The 24,284-nt window shown below is 40.0% G+C and overlaps 1 protein-coding gene across 1 annotated transcript; it reads left to right on the top strand.

Annotated features, from left to right (window-relative positions):
* The first annotated feature begins 16,487 nt into the window (after window positions 1-16,487).
* LOC138873636 (uncharacterized) lies at window positions 16,488-16,877 on the top strand. The gene has a single exon (XM_070152111.1). The coding sequence runs from the start codon at window positions 16,488-16,490 to the stop codon at window positions 16,875-16,877; it is 390 nt and encodes a 129-aa protein (XP_070008212.1).
* The last annotated feature ends 7,407 nt before the right edge of the window (window positions 16,878-24,284 follow it).

The following is a 24,284-nucleotide window of genomic DNA, read 5'->3' as shown; positions in this document are numbered from 1 at the left end:
CATCCTTATATATGTTATAAACAGTAACAGAAGAAGAGTATTGCAGATAAAAATAGAGAGAGAATTCTTATTGATTTGGGATGAATTACAATGGAATAAGACCCCTTTATTTACAGGAAAAGAGTGATTTAGCCATCAAGTAAAATTCCTACAATCCCTCTAAAATATAGACATTCACCTTAAATAAAACTCTATTTATAACACCCCATTTGAATGTCTATTCAACAGATAATGTGCCTCGTTAAACCTTAACTAAAATAAAACCCAGTGGGAAAAGAATTCCAGTGAACGATAAAGAGTACACATATCTAACAATACGCCTTTTGGTTGTCTCGTTAAAAACCTTGCAAGGAAAACTCAATGGGACAAAACATTGTAAGGGAAAAAGAGTAAAACACATATTAACTCTCCCTGATGAGAACATCAATTCAGATATTTGAGTCTTTGCATTCTAATCTTGTGCACCATCTTCAAAAGATCGTTGGTAGAGATTTGATAAACAATCAGCCATATTAACTTGAATGAATATGATGCACCTTGAAATCATCATTCTTGATAGATATGTAATATCTTCATATAATGTCGTAGAATAGCCTTTTCAATAGAGATATTCTCGCTATCACATTATCATGCTTATAGTTATAACAAGATACATATGTTCACAAATTACACTTAGGATGTAGTACTTCATGAACAAAAATTTTATATGGTTTAAGCAATTTAAATCCTTCAGGATTGTCATATAAGTTAAGTCATATCAGCCATATAAATGGACTTTAGATTTACATCAAAAGTTTTTATGTTATGCTAGACATATAAGATAGATAAAGGTGATTGCACACACCATTGACTTTATATTTCAAGTGTTTGAATTGCAGGTCCAAAACTTTATGTCTTTCATATAAAACCAATTCTACTTGAATCGTTTCTTCAGACTTAAGGTTATATATATATATATATATATATATTGTCACGACCCAAACCGATGGGCTGCGACAGGTACCCGGTATCTTACTCAACCGAGTACCAACGTAACGTCTCTTTCTTATTACATTATCATATACACATGACATACGGGCCTAATAGGCCAACATGATTATTTATAGACTCAAGACATCGGCCGACAAGGCCGTACAATCTTTCACGTACATGATATATGTCTACAAGCCTCTAAGAATACATAAATGTCATAAAGGTCGGGACAGAGTCCCGCCATACCAAACAATACTCGTCTAAATAATACCAACCAAACAAGCAGCTCCGAAGCAAATGGAGCGCACCAACATCTTCCGTTGAGCTGATAGCCTACATGGAGGACTCTCGACCTGTCTATCGGGACCTGCGGGCATGAAACGCAGCGTCCCCAAGCAAAAGGGACGTCAGTACGAATAATGTACCGAGTATGTAAGGCACATAAATAACTCCATAAGAGACATGGAAGAAATATAGAGTACATGACTCAGCCTGTAAGTCTGAATAACTTTGTAAATCATAAATTACTTTTAGCGTCATGCATATGCATATGAAAGTCATGTCGTGCATAGGTACATGTTTCATAACATCATCAGCCTCTAAGGGCATCCCATCATATCATATCGGCCACTGTGGGCAAAATCATCATTGTATACCAGCTGATCTGGTGGTGGTGCGTATATAACACCATAACCTTTCCCATATCCCATATACATATATATACATACATATATACGTGTATATAATGCCGTTTTAATACATACATATATACGCATATATAATGCCGTTTGAATCATATTTTAGCCACTGTGGGCAATATCATCATCATATACCAACTGATCAGGTGGTGGTGCGTATATAATGTCGTAACCTTTTCCCATATCCCATATACATATATTTACATATATACGCGTATATAACGCCATATGGTCATGGGTCAATGCACATGAATGCAATGCATGAAAAGTATGTCAATAAAATCATTCGGAATGTCATAAGACCATTTTGCCTCTTGAGCAATATCATAACGTAACATCTTTTCAACTTTCGTATTTTTCTGAGACCCATGAACAGATGATAAAATATTATGACATATGAAAATTAAAGAACATAGATATTTCTAATACTTCTATGAATAGAGTCACTTATGGAATTTGTGCATTTGCACGTTTCGTTCGTATCGTATGGATCATGCCAAAAGAAAGAAGGGAGAGCCTTAACATACCTGCTTCTTGAATTGTTTGAACGAATCTGCTTCCGCAAAAATATGGACGAAATTATGCTTGAATCTCTTAAAATTTTGAAACGGAATTTGGTGGCTTCTTCCGAAATTTCAATAGAAAATTTTGAATTGTTGGAGGAAATGATTCTGCCATTCACGTTTTGTTGGTTTTGAATTTTTGGAAGGAATTTGGATTTTCACATTTTTTCTTAAAGGCAAAAGGTCTTTGAAACCTATCCAAGAGTCGGACCAAGTGACTTCCTAATCATTTGTCCAAAATCAATTCAATACTTCAAGTCTTTCCTTTAAAAAAATAACTTATCTTCATGAGTCATAAATGACTTTACACGTTGGTATCATACTAAGAAGATATGACTCTTAGTCATATGCTTAAATGATGGTGTACTGCCACGTCTTGGTTTGGGGGAGATGATTTTATTAATTTTATCCACCTATTAGTTAACCGAGTAATATTTCGTTACCCGATAATTAATCTATTATTCGCATAATTTAAGAATTATCACAAATTAGTTAAAATTCTATTTATTTTCAAAATATTTGATATATACTTTATATATTACACTACCATGGTCATATGGTACCTTGCATGGTATTAGTTTATAATTATCGGGTATTATCGCTCGACCCGTATTTTATTCCAAATTGCCCATTTTCAACGAAACTCGTTTCTTCGACTTGCTTCCCCTTTCACCTTTAAGAATTTACTTATTACTTGATTGAAATAGCATAATCCTTATAATCTCCAAATAATCTTTTCATTGGACTGATGTCAGTTACCTTATGACAAATTCAACGTACAACACTACAGGGTGCAACATCGTCGTAATGTAGTACTGCGGGACATGAAACCTCACTTCCAGCTCTCATTAATTTATTTATGGCATACTTTCATGTACGAAAATATGGGGTGTAACATCATTCCCCCCTTTGGAACATTCGTCCTCGAATGTTGACTGATGCGCTTATCGTCCTCATATCCCATAGCTCTTGCTAATAGTTTAGTAGTCCTTTTTCCATCTAGGCAACTGTTCTGTGAATAAGTTCAAAGGCTAGGGCATTCCCCCCTTTTAAGCCTCTTTCTCACACCACGACTTGTAGTTGGAATCCTTCTGATCTCGTAATTGTTGCTACCTTCTATCATGCAACTTTTACGACTCTAACTTTGTATGTGCGGCTATGCGACTCTTCTTTTCTCTTTCCTCCAGCTTTTAACCAATCTCTAGGCTTCACTTTATGAACATATACAAAATTATGTCAAGATGTCCCTCTGGGCATCATTAGCTTTACTATATCTAAGTAGGTCATCCTATACCATAATTCTTACTTCGATTTATCGTTACTGAAGTCTGCAACCGAACTCCAGGTTACTCTTGTTGTTTATCTTATATGCATAAAGCTAAATCCTTTAACGCTTCTTCATTACTGTTCATCTTAAGGCTGATGGCCCAGTCTCATCTCGTACTTTGCAACTTTTACCCCTCCATTATTGATTCACCTCAATATTTTTCTACAATCTACCATTTGAAGACTTGAAATTTCTTACGTAATGTATTGCACTAAGGCTTACATTGCATTGAGGAATATTTGAAATGATTTTCATAATCGTATTTCATAGTATCTCAATGTGATTCACCTTATGGGGGTATCTTAATTTCATGCCGCCAGCGAAATCATTTCTCCTTCTATTTTTTTTTTTTTAAAATCTTTATTCAATCGATTGCCCAACCGTCATCCTATACCTGTCACAATTATACCCTCATTTTATTACCAGGTCAGCATTTCATTCCTTCTAAATGCTATTAATCTTAGACTCCTTTGAGTTCATTAAGGCTATAGTGAGCTTCGTATAATTTAGCGAAACCACCTGCTCTTCTTGTTTTCATGAGCTTAATCTTGAGGACTTATCCATTTTCGTTACCTTCTCACTCACCCTTTCTTATCCTTACTCTTGTCTTCTAGAATCTTGTCACTTCACCATATAATGGCTTGCTACCTACACAACTCTATTTATATAACTTGCAACCTTTCAACTTGCTTGCATCATAGATTTCCTTATGTCATTCTGGGACATCAAGCGAGACATTACATCGTCTCTAACGCTTCTTTACTGTCTTAATTAGCCTCCTCGATACCTAGAAACCATAGGCTATGAGATATGCCACTGATTATGTCACTATCATTCCTGGATATTGAATCCCAGGACTTCTAGACTTCTATCCGAAGTATGGACTATTCACACATTCTACCTTTGAGTATCTCGTACGCTGTTCACCTTTACCTTACTTACCTTAAAATCTCGCATCGTATCTTCTATCTCTTTCATGACCTCCCTTCCACATAGGTATAATTCACGTCCATAACTTGAAGCTCTATTATAATACTCGCACCTCTGGTACATACACAATCCGGTGGGAGCTTCATACTGACTTCTTATGAGGCTGGTACTTCTTCTAACTGGCTTCCTTGTAGAGCCATTATAGATTATGGTTGTTGTGTTATTTCCCTGGAACATATGATATTAAGAGTGATTCTGTCATGTTTTCCATCACAACTTCTATAATTTTTCTAAGTCCAATAATCAGACTACTGATTTACTTAAGTGATGTAATCCTTTAGTTTCCTCTTCCTTCTGATCAGCCTTTACGTAGGCTTAAGCTATCTTCCGATCGGTGGCTCATGGTATCAGTTATTACCTTAGCCTTTCATGGGCATTATGGAATATCCGTGATACAATCTTCTAACAATTCAATCCTTTGTCTATGCCCCGGGCTCAATTCTTTCTTTTAACGTATACTAGAATCTTCTACGGCTGTATATGATGCAGGTATTAAACTCCAAACTCTTAAGTGTGTTCATAACGTCACCAACTCGGGATCATTGATTGAATAATTTCTTTTGTTCCTTCTTAGATTTCTTCAATGTAAGCTACCTTTCCTGGTCTTTCTGCCCCTTGTTGCGTGCATACTTAGCTTATCTTAGTTCTCATGCATGCTATAGTTTTCGTGCAACTCATATGACCTTCGAATTTTGCCTTTAATTAATTTTTTTCTTCCCTTTCATTGTCCATGGTAGGGGCCACTTTCCTTTGGAGTGCTTACAATGTTGTTGTGAGACTGTTGTTACACGACCCTTTCCTTTTTAGGTCGTTGTGCTTAGGTTGAAGCCTTCTTCCTTATTTCCTGAGCTAGTCTTTCGTTACAGTACTTAGGGAGAACCCTTGATTCCTGTAAAGTTGTGAGCTTATTATGGACCTTTTGATGTCCTTCCTTGCCTATAATTATTCGTAGTTGCTTACCTCTATGCCGTTGTGCTTGTAGGGTTGCTTCTGAACTGATATTTTGACTGTCTCCCTAGTGGCACTCTCTTTTATTCCTATAACATTCATACGGTACCTTTAACTACCCCTACTCTTGTTTAAATATATCTCACGTATTATAATGATATTCTTTGAGGCTGAATTCTCTTTGTTGGTTTATACTATGTTTATCTTACACGATCTGATGACTCGTCTGTAACCTCCTGTTTAGCCATAACTGGGATCTTCCTAACCAATTACTAACTACTCGTTAGCCTATTATCATGTCAATGTTCCTCGTAATCTTTCTTGGGTTACTTCCTTTGTCTTAACTTACGTCTCGCACTAACTCCTTATTTATTAATAACATCTCGGGTAGGAACCTTTACTTCCTCTTCTTGACATCGTGCTTGCACAATATTCTTGAATCGTAGCGTATCTGTAAGATTTGGATAAGTGCCCTCTCATTCCTCTTTCATTTATTGCATTCTTCCTTTACCATTCCATAGTCACTAGAACCCCTTTATCTTGACTTAATGCCACATCACTCCATATCCCCCCTTTTGGGTTGTACTAAGAGCTGAAGCCATGAGGATCTACCTATAGATGTTTTACCTCTTCATCTTTGGCTTCGTTTCTCAAACATCAATGATCCTTACTTGCCTTGCGACAATCCTTCTGTACCAAGGATGAAAAATTCCCTTACTCGCGAGGGTGACACTTAATGTAACTGGTACATACAGTTCCTTAAGCTTATCTTTGCTCACATTGCTTGCTCTAAGGAAGCATCTCCCTGAATGACCATCCTCTGAATTCATCATGAATTTTCTTTTGTGGTCCATTCTATTACATTCAGAACGAAATCTGAAATTCCCATGATGCGGAGTACTTTCCAATCATTCAGTCCCTAATTCATTTTTAGTTTATCTTATTTACCAGCCCAAACTGATTTCTATTACTCTGGGGTCTAACTTTTCCTCTTGGTAATTGCGCTAGAGTTGCGAACTTATTTCTCGAAATGAGGACATGGCTCTATGGCCTATACTCTTTTGTTGTCCTAAGGCCTGTCACCCCTCGTCTCTTCCTTCACTTGACTATAGATTTTGTAATATTGTCATCTTTTGATCTACTGTTGTCATCCATGTACCACATCTTACTCATAATGCTTCATTAACTCTTTTCATATTTCCCGCTAATATTTATGCCTATCACTTTATTCTGAAAATTCGAACAAGATAATTTTTTTTTTGCTTTTTTGCTTCCCTTTGCTCCATCCAGTGGCTCTTCAAGTTGCTTAACGTTCTTGCTTTACTAGGGACGCGAACCACACTAAGGTAATATGTATCCCTTCAAGGCTTATAGTGTATGTCTTTATAGTACTCATATCTGGCTGTACTATTTTAAAGTGTACCATCTGGGTGTCTCACAAAGAGATCTATTGGCATATTTGCAATTTCCTTCGGAAATGTCAACTGACACAAACAATTCATCGATCATATCTTCTTATACTACTTCTATTAACCCCCATATGACATATTTGGAATGGGTGTGACCAATTGTATATACCTTTGTTACTATTGAATATAACTCAAAAAGCTTATGTTCCTCTGTTTCAATTATAAACGTTGTTAACCTTCATTAACTGGGCACCTCGTACCCTTCTTCACCTTGCTTCTTTTACTTGCTAAAACTTGTATCTACCTTCCGATTCTCTTGTTCCTTTTTACCGTAAGAGTGTATAGACATTCTTTCCTTTGGAATCTTTATCAAGAAACTTACACATCTTAGTATACACATGATTTGCCGAATACCTCATATTTATTCATCCTAAGCATGATGCAAAAATGGAGTTCCTCTGACTCAACTCTTCCAAAACAATCTCTCTTTCCAACCTTCTTTCCGGATATAGGTATCGTCTCATTACAAATAGGATTTAGGAATTTGAATTCCTATGACTGAGCTCTACCACACGATCTTGAGTAAGAAGAAAGAGTGACAATCTTAAATGCCCTGTAGCCTTCTGCTTATAAGTGTGGTGCACGACACACCCATAAACAAGACTCTACTAGGCACGGCTTGTAGACTCCCTAGGAAATAACTACTCTGATACCACTTTTGTCACGACCCAAACCGATGGGCCATGACAGGTACCCGGTACCTTACTTAATCGAGTACCAATGTAACGTATCTTTATTATTACATTATCATATACACATGACATATGGGCCTAATAGGCCAACGTGATTATTTATAGACTCAAGACATCAGCCGACAAGGCCGTACAATCTTTCACGTACATGATATATGTCTACAAGCCTATAAGAATACATAAATGTCATAAAGGTCGGGACAGAGTCCCGCCATACCAAACAATACTCGTCTAAATCATACCAGCCAAACAAGCAGCTCCGAAGCAAATGGAGCGCACCAACATCTTCCGTTGAGCTGATAGCCTACATGGAGGACTCTCGACCTGTCTATCGGGACCTGCGGGCATGAAACGCAGCGTCCCCAAGCAAAAGGGACGTCAGTACAAATAATGTACCGAGTATGTAAGGCACATAAATAAATCCATAAGAGACATGGAAGAAATATAGAGTACATGACTCAACCTGTAAGTCTGAATAACTTTGTAAATCATAAATTACTTTTAGCGTCATGCATATGCATATGAATGTCATGTCATGCATAGGTACATGTTTCATAGCATCATCAGCCTCTGAGGGCATCCCATCATATCATATCGACCACTGTGGGCAAAATCATCATCGTATACCAGCTGATCAGGTGGTGGTGCGTATATAACGCCATAACCTTTCCCATATCCCATATACATATATATACATACATATATACGCGTATATAACTCCATTTGAATACATACATATATACGCGTATATAACACCGTTTAAATCATATTTTAGCCACTGTGGGCAATATCATCATCATATACCAACTGATCAGGTGGTGGTGCGTATATAATGTCGTAACCTTTTCCCATATCCAATATACATATATTTACATATATACGCGTATATAACGCCATCTGGTCATGAGTAAATGCACATGAATGCAATGCATGAAAAGTATGTCAATAAAATCATTCGGAATGTCATAAGACCATTTTGCCCCTTGAGCAATATCATAACGTAACATCTTTTCAACTTTCGTATTTTTCTAAGACCCGTGAACAGATGATAAAATATTATGACATATGGAAATTAAAGAACATAGATATTTCTAATACTTCTTTGAATAGAGTCACTTATGGAATTTGTGCATTTACACATTTCGTTCGTATCGTATGGATCATGCCAAAAAAAAGAAGGGAGGGCCTTAACATACCCGTTTCTTGAATTGTTTGAATGAATCTGCTTCCGCAAAAATATGGACAAAATTATGCTTGAATCTCTTAAAATTTAGAAACAAAATTTGGTGGCTTTTTCCGAAATTTCAATAGAAATTTTTGAATTGTTGGAGGAAATGATTCTGCCATTCACGTTTTGTTGGTTTTGAATTTTTGGAAGGAATTTGGATTTTCATGTTTTTTCTTAAAGGCAAAAGGTCTTTGAAACCTATCCAAGAGTCATACCAAGTGACTTCCTAATCATTTGTCCAAAATGAATTCAATACTTCAAGTCTTTCCTTTAAAAAAATAACTTATCTTCATGAGTCATAAATGACTTTACACGTTGGTATCATACTAAGAAGATATGACTCTTAGGCATATACTTAAATGATGGTGTACTGCCACATCTTGGTTTGGGAGAGATGATTTTATTAATTTTATCCACCTATTAGTTAACCGAGTAATGTTTCGTTACCCGATAATTAATCTATTATTCGCATAATTTAAGAATTATCACAAATTAGTTAAAATTCTATTTATTTTCAAATTATTTGATATATACTTTATATATTACACTACCGTGGTCATATGGTACCTTGAATGGTATTAGTTTATAATTATCGGGTATTATCGCTCGACCCATATTTTATTCCAAATTGCCCATTTTCAACGAAACTCGTTTCTTTGACTTGCTTCCCCTTTCACCTTTACGAATTTACTTATTACTTGATTGAAATAGCATAATCCTTATAATCTCCAAATAATCTTTTCCTTGGACTGATGTCAGTTACCTTATGACAAATTTAACGTACAACACTACAGGGTGCAACATCGTCGTAATGTAGTACTGCGGGACGTGACACCTTACTTCCCGACTCTCATTAATTTTTTATGGCGTACTTTTATGTACGAAAATATGGGGTTTAACATATATATATATATAGCGCTATCATAAATGTCATCGACGAATATTTTATATTGGTTCCAACCTCCTTATTTTTCTTAAAGACATAAGATAGAGATCTCTTCATTCGTATATTCAGGTGCCTGAATCTCTCATGAAATTTTATGAAGTGTTATGTCATGTGATCTTTTAGATCACTTGCCTCCTTATTATGATCATGTTGATCATTTGCTTATCTTCTTTATCAAGACTTTTATTTGAAATCGATTTGTCTGTATGCTTTAAGTGTATCATAGACTTTGCCCTTTTAGGACTTACTCTAAGGGGAACATTTGCAGTGAGAATATAGTTATTTTCTTTGGGTCAGCAAATGTGTCTGGTATGCTTTGCAAATATTGACGATGAATTATCTTTTTATGAACTTCAAGTTCATACTATTTTATTCGAGGATCTAGATGTACAAATGATAATTCATTCCACGTAACTTTTTCTCAACTATTTATCTTGTTAGAAAAACTAACTTTCTTCCTCAATTTCGGAAACTCACCTTTCTGTGTTATGGTGTTAATCAAAATATACACCGCACATCAATAATAATAAGATGAAATTATTTTATTCCTAACCCTGAACCACTTGTGAGGGGAGAATGTAATATACTTTCGTATATAATATATATCAAACTGATATAGATAACTTTGTTCTCATAAGCAATAATTTAGCTATTAAGTTGAGGCACTCAATAAATCATTTTGTGTCACGAGCGAAAACCACTGGTCGTGATGGCACCTAACGTGACCCGCTAGGTAAGCCAATTAACCAAAAGAAACAAAACAAATAACTTATAGAAAAAGGAAGTTAGAATTTATTTGAACTTTCGCAAATTTACCCAAGAACTGATAGTACAAGTCATGAGCTTCTAAAATTGGGAATTTCAAAACTGATACAAATAAATACGCATTCTGTTTGAAGGTTACATAAATAGATTAGCAATAATCTAAACTACCAAGGACAAGTGGTAGCTTTAACCAAACGCACAAACATCTTCTGAAATCAGCACCCGACATCACCAGCAGCTCCGTTCCAAAATTTGCATGGGACGTGCAGAACTGCAGTATCAGTACAACCGACCCCATGTACTGGTAAGTATTTTGTCTAACCTAGCCGAAGTAGTGACGAGGTTTTGAGTTAAAAGATCTTTACTACTACAACCTGTACATTAGATTAACAGTAAAAGCAGTTTGAAACATAATATATAAAAATACCATAAACATCTCGGCGAGACAGTCAAAATTTACAAAAAGAACCATAATAGAATATTTACGATCTTTCCTGGTATGAAAGATATGTCCAGAATGTCAATTGTCAAATCACATGGCACGGTAACACCCTTCATGCTTTTATCTCATCCTCACCATATAGATATAGATTATGTAACAATTCAATTAGCACGGCAACACCCTTCGTGCGTTTAACTCATCTTTCCAAATGAACGTATAATAGAACCCACCATATGACAGAAACGCAATAACAGGAATTACAAAGTAGGGAATACGTAATTAACAACAATGGATACGAATATAGATGTGTGCAACAATAAAAAATTAGACGGAAAGAACATGAGTAATAGCAACAACTGGAAAACAAGGAATATCAACTTCAATTAACTAGAATATTGGAGGCCTAAGTACAATTATAACAATTTAGACGGAAACACATGATCTTCGCAAGTTAACAAGTAAGGGCATGAATGACTAACATGGTGAAAGACTTAAACTAAAGCGCAATAGAATAGATACAACATGAGTATAATTATAAAAGCAGGAAGTAGACACGATATTCGCAAGTTAAGCAAGTAAAAGACATGGACAGTGCAACAACAATTGAGATAAAGGTCAAGTACAGGACAATAACAACAAGTTACACAAAATACGTAAATACAACAATAACAGCTCAAGGTAAGGGCACAAATGTATACTCGGAAAACAGATATCACATCATAATGCATGTCCCTCGTCCTCTCTTGCACGGAAACACCCTTCGTGCCATGACCTCACCATAATATACAAGCATAACAATATAAATGAAATGACATGACATCACCCTTCATGCTTTTACTCTCAAATGATATGGCATGACATCACCCTTCGTGCTTTTACTCTCAATAATATGGCACGACATCACCCTTCGTGCTTTTACTCTTAAATGATATGGCACGACATCACCCTTCGTGCATTTACTCTCAATAATATGGCACGACATCACCCTTCATGCTTTACACTCTCCCTCACATGATAATGTATAAATAATGGCACGACATCACCCTTCGTGCTTTACACTCTTCCTTACCAAGCACATATAAAACAAGGACAAGCAAGGTTGGAAGCATAAATGACATCAAGGAGAGTGTTTTAATGGATATTCCAAATAATTCCCAATCATAACTTTCCAAGTCAACAATGGCTAAATAATCCTCAAGAACCGTTTTATTCCAATACTTCCACAAATCTCATAAATGATCCACAACACAAGTATAGAGTCTAGCTTCTCAAGAATATCATTTATAGTAATGTAGTAATGATTTCGCATAGAGATGGACGAATTAGACACATTGATGTATTCTTACAATTTCCATCAAGTTTGATCAATTTATAACAAACTAAGTCTTAATATCTACCACTTAATATAACATAATCCACCTCCCCGAGCATGATTAACCCTAGCACATATATATACGCTCGTCACCACATATATGTATCACCCCCGCATGTAGCAAACAATGAATAATAGGAGGAAAAATTCCCTCAACAAAGTTAGGCAAAACACTTACCTCAATTCGGCTATTCCAACACTTAATTTAGCCTTTTCCTCTACAAATTCATCTCCGCTCATCTCAATCTAGCCCTAGACGACTTGAATACATCACACAATGCAAAAAGAAATAATTTCAATTAATAAAGCTATGATTTTTATTCAATTTCTAAAAAGTCAACAAAATTCAAACCCTAGGCCTGCCCGGTCAAAACCCGGGTCCAAAGGTAGGTCTTGACTACCTAGATCCCCACGAGTCCAAATATGTATTTTGTTTTCAAATCCGAGTCTTATTCGACTCTTAAATCTCAAATTTTTATTTTTTCAAAACTTTGACAAAATCTCCAAATTTTTCCATAGTTTTCCCATGAATTTGATGTTAAATCTTGTATAAAATCATGAAATATAGTTGGAAATTGATTAAAGATACTTACCCAATGATTTGGCTTGAAAATCCCCTCTCAAAATCGTCTTACATCGAAGCTAGGGTTCAAAAATATGAAGAATGAAGCAAAAACCCGGAATTCTCAGCACTTAACAGGTTGTAGATGTCGCATTTGCAACAGGGGATTCGCAAATGCGAACCTGCAATTGTAAAAAATTGATCGCAATTGCGAACTTGGAGAATTCCTGTCGAGGTCGCATTTGTGACAAAGACTTCACAAATGTGATGGAAGGAGTTTCGCAAATGCGGCAGAGTCCTTCACAAATGCAAACTCTGCCCAGCAGCCCAGTCCTCGCAAATGTGATGGCTGCTTCGCAATTGCGACTTCACATTTGCGACCAATACATCGCAAATGCGATGATACTAGTTCCAGCTATCAAAAACTATGAAAAATCATTCCGAAACTCACCCGAGCCCTCGGGGATCCAAACCAAATATACACACAAGTCTAAAAATACAACACAAACTCGCTCGCGCTCAAATCATCAAAATAACTTCTAAAACCATGAATCGGACGCCAAAACATATGAAAATCAAACTTAAACTTCAAGAACTTATTGAGTCACAACCGAGCATCCGAACCTTATCAAATCAACTCCTAATGGCGCCAAACTTTGCAGACAAGTTACATATGACAAGACGAACCTACTCGAAGCTTCAACTCACACATGGAAACCTCAAAACGATGAATCACACCTCAAGTCCAAATCAATAAATTTTGAAACTTTAACTTCCACAACCGATGCCGAAACCTATCAAATCACCTCCGAATGACCTCAAATTCGCACACAAGTCACATTTCACATTACAGACCTATTCCAACTTCCGAAATCGGAATCTGACCCCGATATCAAAAAGTCTACTCCCGGTCAAATTTTCCAAAATTCTAACTTTCGCCATTTCGAGCCAAATTCAACTACGAACCTCTAAATCACAATCCGGACACGCTCCTAAGTCCAAAATCACCCAACGAAGCTAACGGACTTGATGAAACTCCATTCTGAGGTCAAATACTAAAAAGTCAAACTTGATCAATTCTGCCAAATTACAACTTAAATCTTGAAGTTCATTCTTCCAAATTGCTTCCGGATAACTTGAAAACCAATAACGATGATTTATGCAAGTCATAATACATCATGCGGAGATACTCGAGCCCTTTAAATACCAAGCGAAGTGCAAATACTCAAAACAACCAGTCGGGTCGTCACATCCTCCACCACTTAAACACACGTTCGTACTCGAACGTGCCAGGAGTCATTCCAAAGCCATCCAATCACGATGTAACCTTACTAAGCATAAACTCGAGGGTGATCCCATGTCACCCTACTCACATAAGCCCGCCAACACAACACCATTAGAGATCCTTGCTTCGGCATTGGCCCTTAAACCTTAGAACTCTATCTCTACCACCCAGAATTCATTACAAGACTCGAATCTCACATCCACACACTGTATAAGTCTGAACAAGCCGTATCAAGATAGAATCATAACACAAGATGTAATCACATGATATACCCTATCACTTAGACACTCACCATAGGAACTGATGACCACCAATACTGCCCAAACACGAGTCCGGTGCCGGTAGAAAGCCTCATATTGATTGGAACCCCATTCAAAACCTTCATACCCTACCACCGACAAAAGAAACACGCATAACCGCTTAACCACTCATCTGATCAATAAGACAAGAAACTCGCTTGCCCAACCAGGGCCATTGTCCAAATCCTTAAAAAAGCATAGTATTATTCTTCCAAACCTTCCTTGTCCCAGTACAACAACGCAAACCTCAGGTCTAGAAACCTCATCTCAGCCAATACAAGTAGCCACACCGACAAGTATCAACAATAAACATATAGAGCCACACACAACCCGGTTCCGAACACTAACAAGTAATAATTCAGACAAAGCAGATAACAGTACAAGAAATAGATAAGAAAACTACTAAGAAAGTTAAGTAGACGGGGAAATTTTAACATTTTACTATGAACTATCCTCAACAAGGTGAAAGCAAAATACACCAAAATTAAAACCCTTCTGTATTCTCTCTTCCTAGAGACCAAAATTGAGAGGGCGTTTCATCTAGGGCCTCAAGTAACAGTCGCAACAGGCGTAGAAGAGCCTCTACAGTTCAAACAACAAACAGTGGTGGCATTCACATAGACCTAGAAGGACATAGCTGTCCAAATCTGTGATTTTGGAATCTTGTAGCAGTAGCAACAAATCTGGATTCCTATACTCCTTTTTGTTGCGTAATTCTGCATTAAAGCTTCTGCCAGTAGTCTTCTTTAGAACAAGCAATTTAATTATCTTTTCTTGCAATTCGTCTGAACACTCCTCCTTTGGCGGAGGAGGCAGCCATTTCTCCAACAGATCCGTTTCCTCTTTTTGTTGTTCTCCGGCAGGAACGTCCATAACAGGTTCTGAAGAAATTTCGATTCGATCAGTTGAAACGGAGACGTTTTGGGATTCAGGAATTCTCGGAGTATTAGAGACAAGTTGGGAACACGAGCACTGGCAAAGGAAAGCAACCTGGGCGAGTGTCAGCAAAGGGCGGTAGGAAGTGGTGCGTGAACGTACAACTACATCGAGTACAGCAAATCAACCACAGGTTTTGTTATCGAGAGTTGGTACCTCCTGTTTTACTGTTTCCCTTTTGGTGTTAGCTAAATTACTGTTACTTTACTTCGCAATAGTTAAACCTTTCAACTAGGATACTAGTTACCACTTGTTTCCTTCTAGTTTGATTTGTTGTCCGTTGTGCACTAGCGAGTCTTCTCTAGATTGTTGTAGGTGTAGTGGCTGCAGTCTGGGATGATAGAACAAGGACATGTCCTCGGGTGGGGCAGAGTGTGGGGCTGGGGTCAGGGGGTGGGTCGGGTAGCAGGGGAGGTAGAGGGGGCAAGAGAGCCTATAGGTTGAGAATCGAGTCATGGAACATAGGTTCACTAACGAGTAAATCCATAGAGTTGGTGAAAATCCTGTAGAAGAGGAAGATTAATATAGCGTGTGTCCAGGAGACTAGGTGGGTCGGATCGAGGGCGAAAAACATGGATGGGTATAAGTTGTGGTACTCTGGTGTCCTGAGGGGTAAGAATGGAGTGGGTATCCTGGTAGATAGCCATCTTAGAGTCCGTGGTAGAGATCAGACGGGTGAATGATAGACTAATGACTATTAAGTTGGTGGTTGGTGAGGGTACTTTAAATGTCGTTAGCGCGTACGCACCGTAAGCAGGCTTGGATGAGGATATTAAGAGGCGCTTTTGGGAGGGGTTGGATGAGATTGTTCGTAGTATACCGCCTTCTGAGAGGTTATTCATAGGAGGAGATTTCAATGGTCATATTGGGTCATCTGCAGGTGGGTACACTGAGGTGCATGGCGGCTTTGGTTTCGGGGAGCGGAACGGAGGGGGCATTTCGCTGTTGGACTTTGCCAAGGCTTTCGATCTAGTCATTGCGAACTCGAGTTTTATGAAGCGGGATGAACATTTGGTTACTTACCAAAGTTCGGTGGAGAAGACTCAGATTGACTATCTTCTCCTCATGAGATGTGACAGAAGGTTGTGCGAGGACTGCAAGGTTATCCCAGGTGAGACCCTCTCAACGCAGCATAGGCTTTTGGTGATGGACATTTGTATTAGGATGAGGAGGAAGAAGAGGTCAGTACAAGGACGCCTCAGGATTAGGTGGGGTGTCTTAACTAAGGAGTTCGAAGGAAGGTTATCGGCAATGGGATCTTGGAGAAGTAGTGGGGACGCAAACACAATGTGGTCGACAATGGCAGACTGTATAAGAAAGGCGGCGAGAGAGGTGTTAGGGATATCTACGGGCCACAATGGTGGTCACAAAGGATATTGGTGATGGAATGCAGTTATCCAAGGTAAAGTGGAAGCAAAGAAGGCGTCTTACCTGCGGTTAGTAGGGAGCACTGACGAGGAGGAGAAGAGAGAGAACAGTCAAAGGTATAAGGTAGCTAGGAAGGAGGCGAAGATGGCAGTGACAGAGGCTAAGACGACAGCTTTTGCTCATCTGTATGTGGAACTAAGGAACAAAGGTGGGGAGAAGAAGTTATTCCGACTCGCTAAGGCGAGAGAGAGGACAACTCGGGATCTGGACCAAGTGAGGTGCATAAAAGATGATGACGACAAAGTTTTGATGGGAGATGACCAGATTAAGAGGAGGTGGCAGACCTACTTTCATAAACTTCTAAGTGAAGAAGGGGATCAGGATATTATACTTGGGGAATTGAGGAATGCCGACAGTCACCATGAATTAAGTAATTGTAGGGACATTGAGATCGATGAAGTCATGGAGGCAATGCGTAAGATGAGAAGGGGCAGAGCTACCGGGCCAGACGAAATTCCGGTTGAACTGTGGAGGTGTGTGGGTAGAGCAGGCTTGGAATGGCTTACTGCATTGTTTAGTGTTATATTCAAGACTAATAGGATGCCTGAAGAGTGGAGGTGGAGTACAATGGTCCCGTTGTATAAGAACAAAGGTGATGTCCAGAGCTGTAACAACTATAGGGGCATCAAATTACTAAGTCATACCATGAAAGTTTGGGAGAGAGTGGTAGAAATGAGAGTGCGAAGGACGGTGTCTATTTCAGACAACCAGTTCGGGTTCATGCCGGGGCGATCTACCACAGAAGCTATCCACCTTATTAGGAGGATGGTGGAACAGTACAGGGATAGGAAGAAGGATCTCCACATGGTGTTTATTGATCTGGAGAAAGCGTACGATAGGGTTCCTAGGGAGGTCTTATGGAGCTGCTTAGAGGATAAAGGGGTCCCGGTTGACTATATTAGGGTGATTAAAGACATGTATGCTGGAGCTAAGACTCGGGTTAGGACAGTAGGAGGCGACTCTGAACACTTTCCAGTTATTACGGGGTTGCACCAAGGGTCTGCGCTCAGCCCATTCCTATTTGCCCTGGTGATGGATGCACTGACTCATCATATTCAAGGGGAGGTGCCATGGTGCATGCTATTTGCTGATGACATTATTCTAATTGACGAGACACGAGGCGGCGTCAACGAGAGGCTAGAGATTTGGAGACATGCTCTTGAGTCTAAAGGTTTCAAGTTGAGCAGGACGAAGACGGAATACCTCGAGTGCAAATTTGGAGTTGAGCCGACGGAAGCGGGAGTTGAAGTGAGGCTTGACTCTCAAGTCATTCCCAAGAGAGGTAGTTTCAAGTACCTTGGATCGGTTATTCAGGGGATCGGGGAGATTGACGAGGATGTCACACACCGTATAGGGGTGGGGTGGATGAAGTGGAGGTTAGCGTCGGGAGTCTTGTGTGACAAGAAAGTGCCACCGTTACTAAAAGGTAAGTTTTATAGAGCAGTGGTTAGGCCTGCCATGTTATATGGAACTGAATGTTGGCCGGTAAAGAACTCACACATCCAGAAGATGAAAGTAGCAGAGATGAGGATGTTGAGGTGGATGTGCGGGCATACAAGGATGGATAAGATTAGGAATGAAGATATTCGAGAGAAGGTGGGCATGGCCCCCATGGAGTACAAGATGCGGGAAGTAAGACTCAGATAGTTCGGGCACATTCATAGGAGGAGCACTGATGCACCAGTGAGGAGGTGTGAGCGACTGGCTATAGTGGGCACGCGGAGAGGTAGAGGGCAACCTAAGAAGTATTGGGGAGAGGTAATCAGACAGGACATGGCGCGACTTAGGATTACTGAGGACATGACCCTTGATAGGGAATTATGGAGGTCGAGCATTAAGGTTGTAGGTTAGGGGAAAGTGTGAATATTTCTACAGCACAATAGAGTGAGACTAGCCAGTTAGGAGTTAGACTAAGAATGTCATTGGTCGTCTATTGATGCAGGGCTTTACCTGCTAGTTTTACTATACCAGCCATCTATTTCGTATTTCGTATTCTGTATTTCATATCTCTTATATTGATGTTATTTTATTATGCATTTCTTATGGTACTAATATATCGGCTCCTGTTGCTTTTTTGAGCCGAGGGTCTCCTAGAAACAGCCTCTCTACCCTTCGGGGTAGGGGTAAGGTCTGCGTACATATTACCCTCCCCAGACCCCACTTGTGGGATTATACTGGGTCATTGTTGTTGTTGTTGTTGTAGAAATAAGGAGTCACTTTTTCATCACTATACCGTTGCGGCGTGCAACCCGATTCTATCATATCAATCCACATAGGGTACCCTTTGAGCCATAATACTCGGCTCACTGATCACATGTGCGTTAACATCAAGCACAATAGAGTGCACAAAAATATAACGATGGGGAAAATCATTAGGAACAAAAAATACTGAGAAGGACAAGCACAACTATGGTGTAACATGCAAATCAACATCACAAGGGCCACCTCGCCCATAGCGCCATGAAGTCTAAACTGAATCACAATATGCGTGTGAAGAATCATGTAAACCTCAGAACACATCATAGTATGAGAGAGAAACACACGACATAAACCAAGGCGTGAATGACATCCATTCCATCTGATGATATACACATGGAAACAACTGTGCAAAACAAATAGGTCTGATCCGATACAAAGTACACACTCTCATTAGGATCAAAATAATCCATGTATACGGTGAAATCAGAGAGTCCAATTCTCGTCATTATGGTGTTTCGGGAAGTCATATCGAGATCTCGAGGCTGCGAGGTTGCGGTCGATTTCTCTCCCTCGATGTCCATTTACGCTCGACCCAACGACGATGCCGAGGATGGGGAGTTCCCAAGGCGAGTAGATAGCACTGGCATGGCCTGGTGTCATGTTTAGCCATCCCATCTCCATACCTTTATAATTAATTTATCTTGTACTATGTTTGGATTCCCCCTCCTATATAAGAGGGATCCTTGGCACTTTGTAAACTCTGTTGTTCCAACTATTCTACATAAAATATACAAGAACTCTTTCTTTTTTCTCTACCATATTCTCTCGGTATTATTGTTCATAGTTATTGCCTGCATACTTGTTCTTCATTTATTGCTTGTCATTGGCCATAAAGAGCCTCCCTCAATTACATCCTAACTGCTAGCCCTTACCCGAATATCCCCAATATCTTGAGCCCGAGCCCAGGCATCGACCTCGAGGCCCCTCATCGGTCAGTTAGAGGCCAGAATAGCCAAAACCCCCGGTTCGATTATAATTCCATTTTAGCTCGCATTTTATCTTTTATCTTCAGATACCTAACATCAACTGCTTAACAACTAGCATAAAAATAGATCCCGCATTTTTAGAGTCCCATCACCAAATTTAATTGTTATTACTATTTTCACGGTAAACAATTTGGCGCCTACCGTGGGGCTAAAATAATAGTGATTATCCTCTTGTTGGTTTCGTTACATAACGCAAGTTATCTTTCACACTTTTTCTTGTCCAAGATCTTCTATTCCAGGTCAAAATGTCTGGCTCAGTGAACAGAGTTGAGAACAACAACCTTGAAAACCACGGAGAAAACGGTATAGCTATTCCAATTATTGGCGCACCACCACAGAACCCTGACAACGCGCCTGGACCGATTCCAGCGAACGCGGGTTCACAAGACCCATAATAGGTCAATGAAACCTCAGACACCGACAGGAGAATACAACACGGCGACCGACAGGAAGCCCAAAAAACCCCTAGTTCAGGAAGAACGAGAAGTTAGCCTTCATGTTATTTTTGAAATGTTGCAGGCACAACAACTGGCTATCGCTCAGCTGCAAAGCCATCCAAAGACTCCCAGCATGGTAGCACCGGGGATAGCTCCCCTAGACGAATAGATGTTTAAGAGATCGAGCAATAACAGATCGATAGCAGACCCTGCCATCGTAAAAATGCTCGAAGACCTCACCAAAAGGATCAAATTTGGCAAGAAAATGATAGCAGCCAACGATAAGAAGGTCGAGACCTACAACTCCAGGGTCGACCGGATCCCGGGCACACCCCCAGTCCTGAAAGGTGTGGATTCATAGAAGTCCATACAAAGGTTGTTCCCCAAAGAAGCGGCCCCGAAACCTATTCCTAAGAAGTTTAGAATGCCGGAACTCCCAAAATGCAATGGGACCTCAGATCCCAACGGACACGCCACTTCTTATACGTGTGCAGTAAAGGACAACGACATGAAAGACGATGAGATCGGGTCTGTCTTACTGAAAAAGTTCCGAGAAACACTCTAAGGGGCCCATGATGTGGTATCACAACCTAGCTCCCAACTCCATAGACTCGTCTGCCATGCTTGTAGACTCCTTCATAAAGGCACACGCCAGTGCCATCAAAGTAGCAACAAGGAAGTCCTACGTATTCAAGATTAAGTAGAGGGAAAATGAAATGTTGCAAGAATTCGTATCTCGTTTCCAAACAGAACGAATATGACTACCCCCAGTCTCTGATGACTGGGTGGTGTAGGCCTTCACTCAAGGCCTGAATGAATGAAGCTCAGTGGCCTCAAGGCAGCTGAAAGAGAATCTAATCGAGTTTCCCGCCGTAACTTGGTCAGGCGTCCGCAACCAGCATCAGTCAAAGATCAGGGTCGAGGATGGCCAGCTGGGAGCCCCCTCGGGCTCAGTGTATCCAAGCAGACTCCTAGTGAAGGAGTCAAAACCGAACAAAGAGAGGTATCAGCCGTGCCCCAAAGATACGAGGAATGCCCAGAGACACAATCCGCCTCGCAACTATTGATTGGTGAACCAAGGACAGAACCCTAGGGGACTCATCAATAGAGGTGGATTCGACGGGGACATGGGTCCAACGGGGCCACCTTGTCTATCAGAATACAACTTCAACGTCGATGTATCGGATATCGTGTTCACCATTAACAAAACTAGGGATACCAAATGGCCCAGGTCTATTCAGTCGGATCCTTCCCAGAGGAATCACAACTTAGTGTGTGAACTTCATAACATGCACGACCATAGGACCGAAGATTGCCACCAACTCCGAAAGGAAATAGCCAGGCTACTCAATAAAAGTCACTGCCAAGAATCTTTGAGCGATCGGGCTAAAATTCAGTTCCGAGAAAGAGAGGTGGCCAAGAAAAATGAAGCAAATGAGCCATGACATGTTATCCACATGATATTGGAGGGGGTCGACACTCCCAGGAACCTGTGATGAGGAGGAAAAAAATATCCATCACTAGAAAAAAACAAACCCGGGGATACGTACCCGAAGATGCCCTCACATTCAGTGAGGAAGGCTCTGAAACCTCGCCCCAACCTCATAATAACGTACTGGTAACCTCTTTCTTCATTTATTCATTTCAAATAAAACATGCGCTTGTGAATCCAGGTAGCTCGACCAACATTATTAGGTCGAGAGTAATAGAGCAGCTCGGACTGCTAGACCATATCGTGCCCGCCTCTTGAATCCTTAATGGATTCAACACGGCGATCGAAATGACAAAAAGAGAAACCACTCTCCCAGTCAGCGTGGCCGGCATGGCCGAAATGCCAAATTCCATGACATCGAAGGAGACATGAGGTATAATGCCTTATTCGGACGGCCGTGGATACACTGCATGAGAGAGGTACCATCACCCTCCACCAAATAATGAAATTTTCGAACTAAAGATGGGGTTAAAACCATCTACGAGGAACAACACGTGGAAAGGGAAGTGTTCGCGGTACGTAACGTAGCGCCGACACTAATATCTCCACTCTCAAAAGAGCCAAAGGATAACCAAACTACGCCTTCGGCTAAGCCCGACTAAACACTACGGAGGACTATACCGAGTCCTCGCTCCAGACAAGTGAGGCTTGCTCAGTTGGTAAAAGCACCTCCACTTACGACCGTTAGGTCCTGGGTTCGAGTCACCATGGAGGGGAAGTGTGGAAACCCTATAGATCCTCCTAATTTGGGAGGGGTTTAAAAAAAGTGTCCTCGCTCCAAACAATAGGGACACATCAGACCTCGGAACATCGACGACACATCCCATAATAAAGTAATACCACCCCCATCTTTTCATTATTTTACACTAACCCATATGTAGGCGCTTTGTCAGGGCAGTCAAAAGTGCTAACCCAACCTGCGACGACCCGACCGGTCGTCTCATGAGTTACCGCTCCATTTTTCCATTTTTGCTTCTTTATGCTTTGTTTATTCGTGTTATGTGATATCGGGTTGGTCAGATCGAATCTGGAAGGAATTTGGTAAGGTTTGAGACACTTAGTCTCTTTTGAGGGAGCTTAAGTTGGAAAAGTTAACCGGATATTGACTTATGTGTTAGAGGGATCAAATGTGAGTTCTGATGGTTCGGTTAGCTTCAGGAGGTGATTTGTGACTTAGGAGCATGATCGGAATGAATTTTGGAGGTTCATAGTAGATTTAGGCTTGAATTGGCGAAGTTGATATTTTAGCGATTTCTGGTTGATAGGCGAGATTTTGATATAGGGGTTGGAATGGAATTCCGAAAGTTGAAATAGTTCCTTTGTGTCATTTGGGATGTGTGTACAAAATTTTAGGTCATTCGGACGTGGTTTGGTTGGGTTTTTGATCAAAAGCGTAATTCGGAAGATTTTAGAAAGTTTGGCTTGAATCCGATGTGTTTTGGGTGATTTGATGTTGTTTGAGGTGTTTTGGTGATTGGAACAAGATTGAATAAGGTTTTAGGATATGTTGGTGCCTTTGGTTGAGGTTCCGGGGGCCTCGAGTGAGTTTCGGGTGGTCAATCAGATCATTTTGAAGTTGGAAAAATTGTAGAGTTTGAGTTCCAGCAGTTGCAGACATCTTGGTCTTCGCGTTCGCGAGAGGACCCTCGCGTTCACGAAGAGTTTGTTGAGAGAGGTGGAAGTTTAACTTTCGCGTTCATGAGGCAGGTGATGCGTTTGCAAAGGGCTGCGAGGATGTGTATCGCGTTCGCGGGCGTGTAGTTGCGTTCGCATAGACGGAATTGAAAGGTCAAGCTTCAGTGGAAATTAACCCATCGCGTTTGCGATGGAAGGATTGCGTTCGCGAAGGTTCATATGGGAAAAACATCATGTTCGCATGGATTGTATCGCGTTCGCGTAAGTGGATTATGGTCAACGTTATTTTTGTGCTTTGCTAACACGAGGCTTTGACCGCGTTCGCGAAGAAGAAAATTAAGGCCTAGGCAGAATGTTTTAACTCGTCTTGTTCGCAATTTTGGGGCTCATTTCCTCCATAGTTGGTCATTTTGGGAGATTTTTGAAGGAGATTGAAGAGGGATTCAAGGGGAATCGTTGGGAGGTAAGATTCTTGGACTTAAGACTCGATTATTCTACCTAGAAAATCATGAAATCTAAGCCCAAAAATTGAAGAGCTAGGGCTTGAAATTGG

Source organism: Nicotiana sylvestris, chromosome 7 (genome assembly GCF_000393655.2).
Source record: "Nicotiana sylvestris chromosome 7, ASM39365v2, whole genome shotgun sequence".
NCBI lineage: Eukaryota > Viridiplantae > Streptophyta > Magnoliopsida > Solanales > Solanaceae > Nicotiana > Nicotiana sylvestris.
This window is presented reverse-complemented; position numbering and strand designations above follow the sequence as displayed.

Bases quoted from the DNA above. Each gene is read 5' to 3' on its own strand.
- LOC138873636 (XM_070152111.1), top strand. From the start codon at position 16,488: ATGAAGCGGGATGAACATTTGGTTACTTACCAAAGTTCGGTGGAGAAG.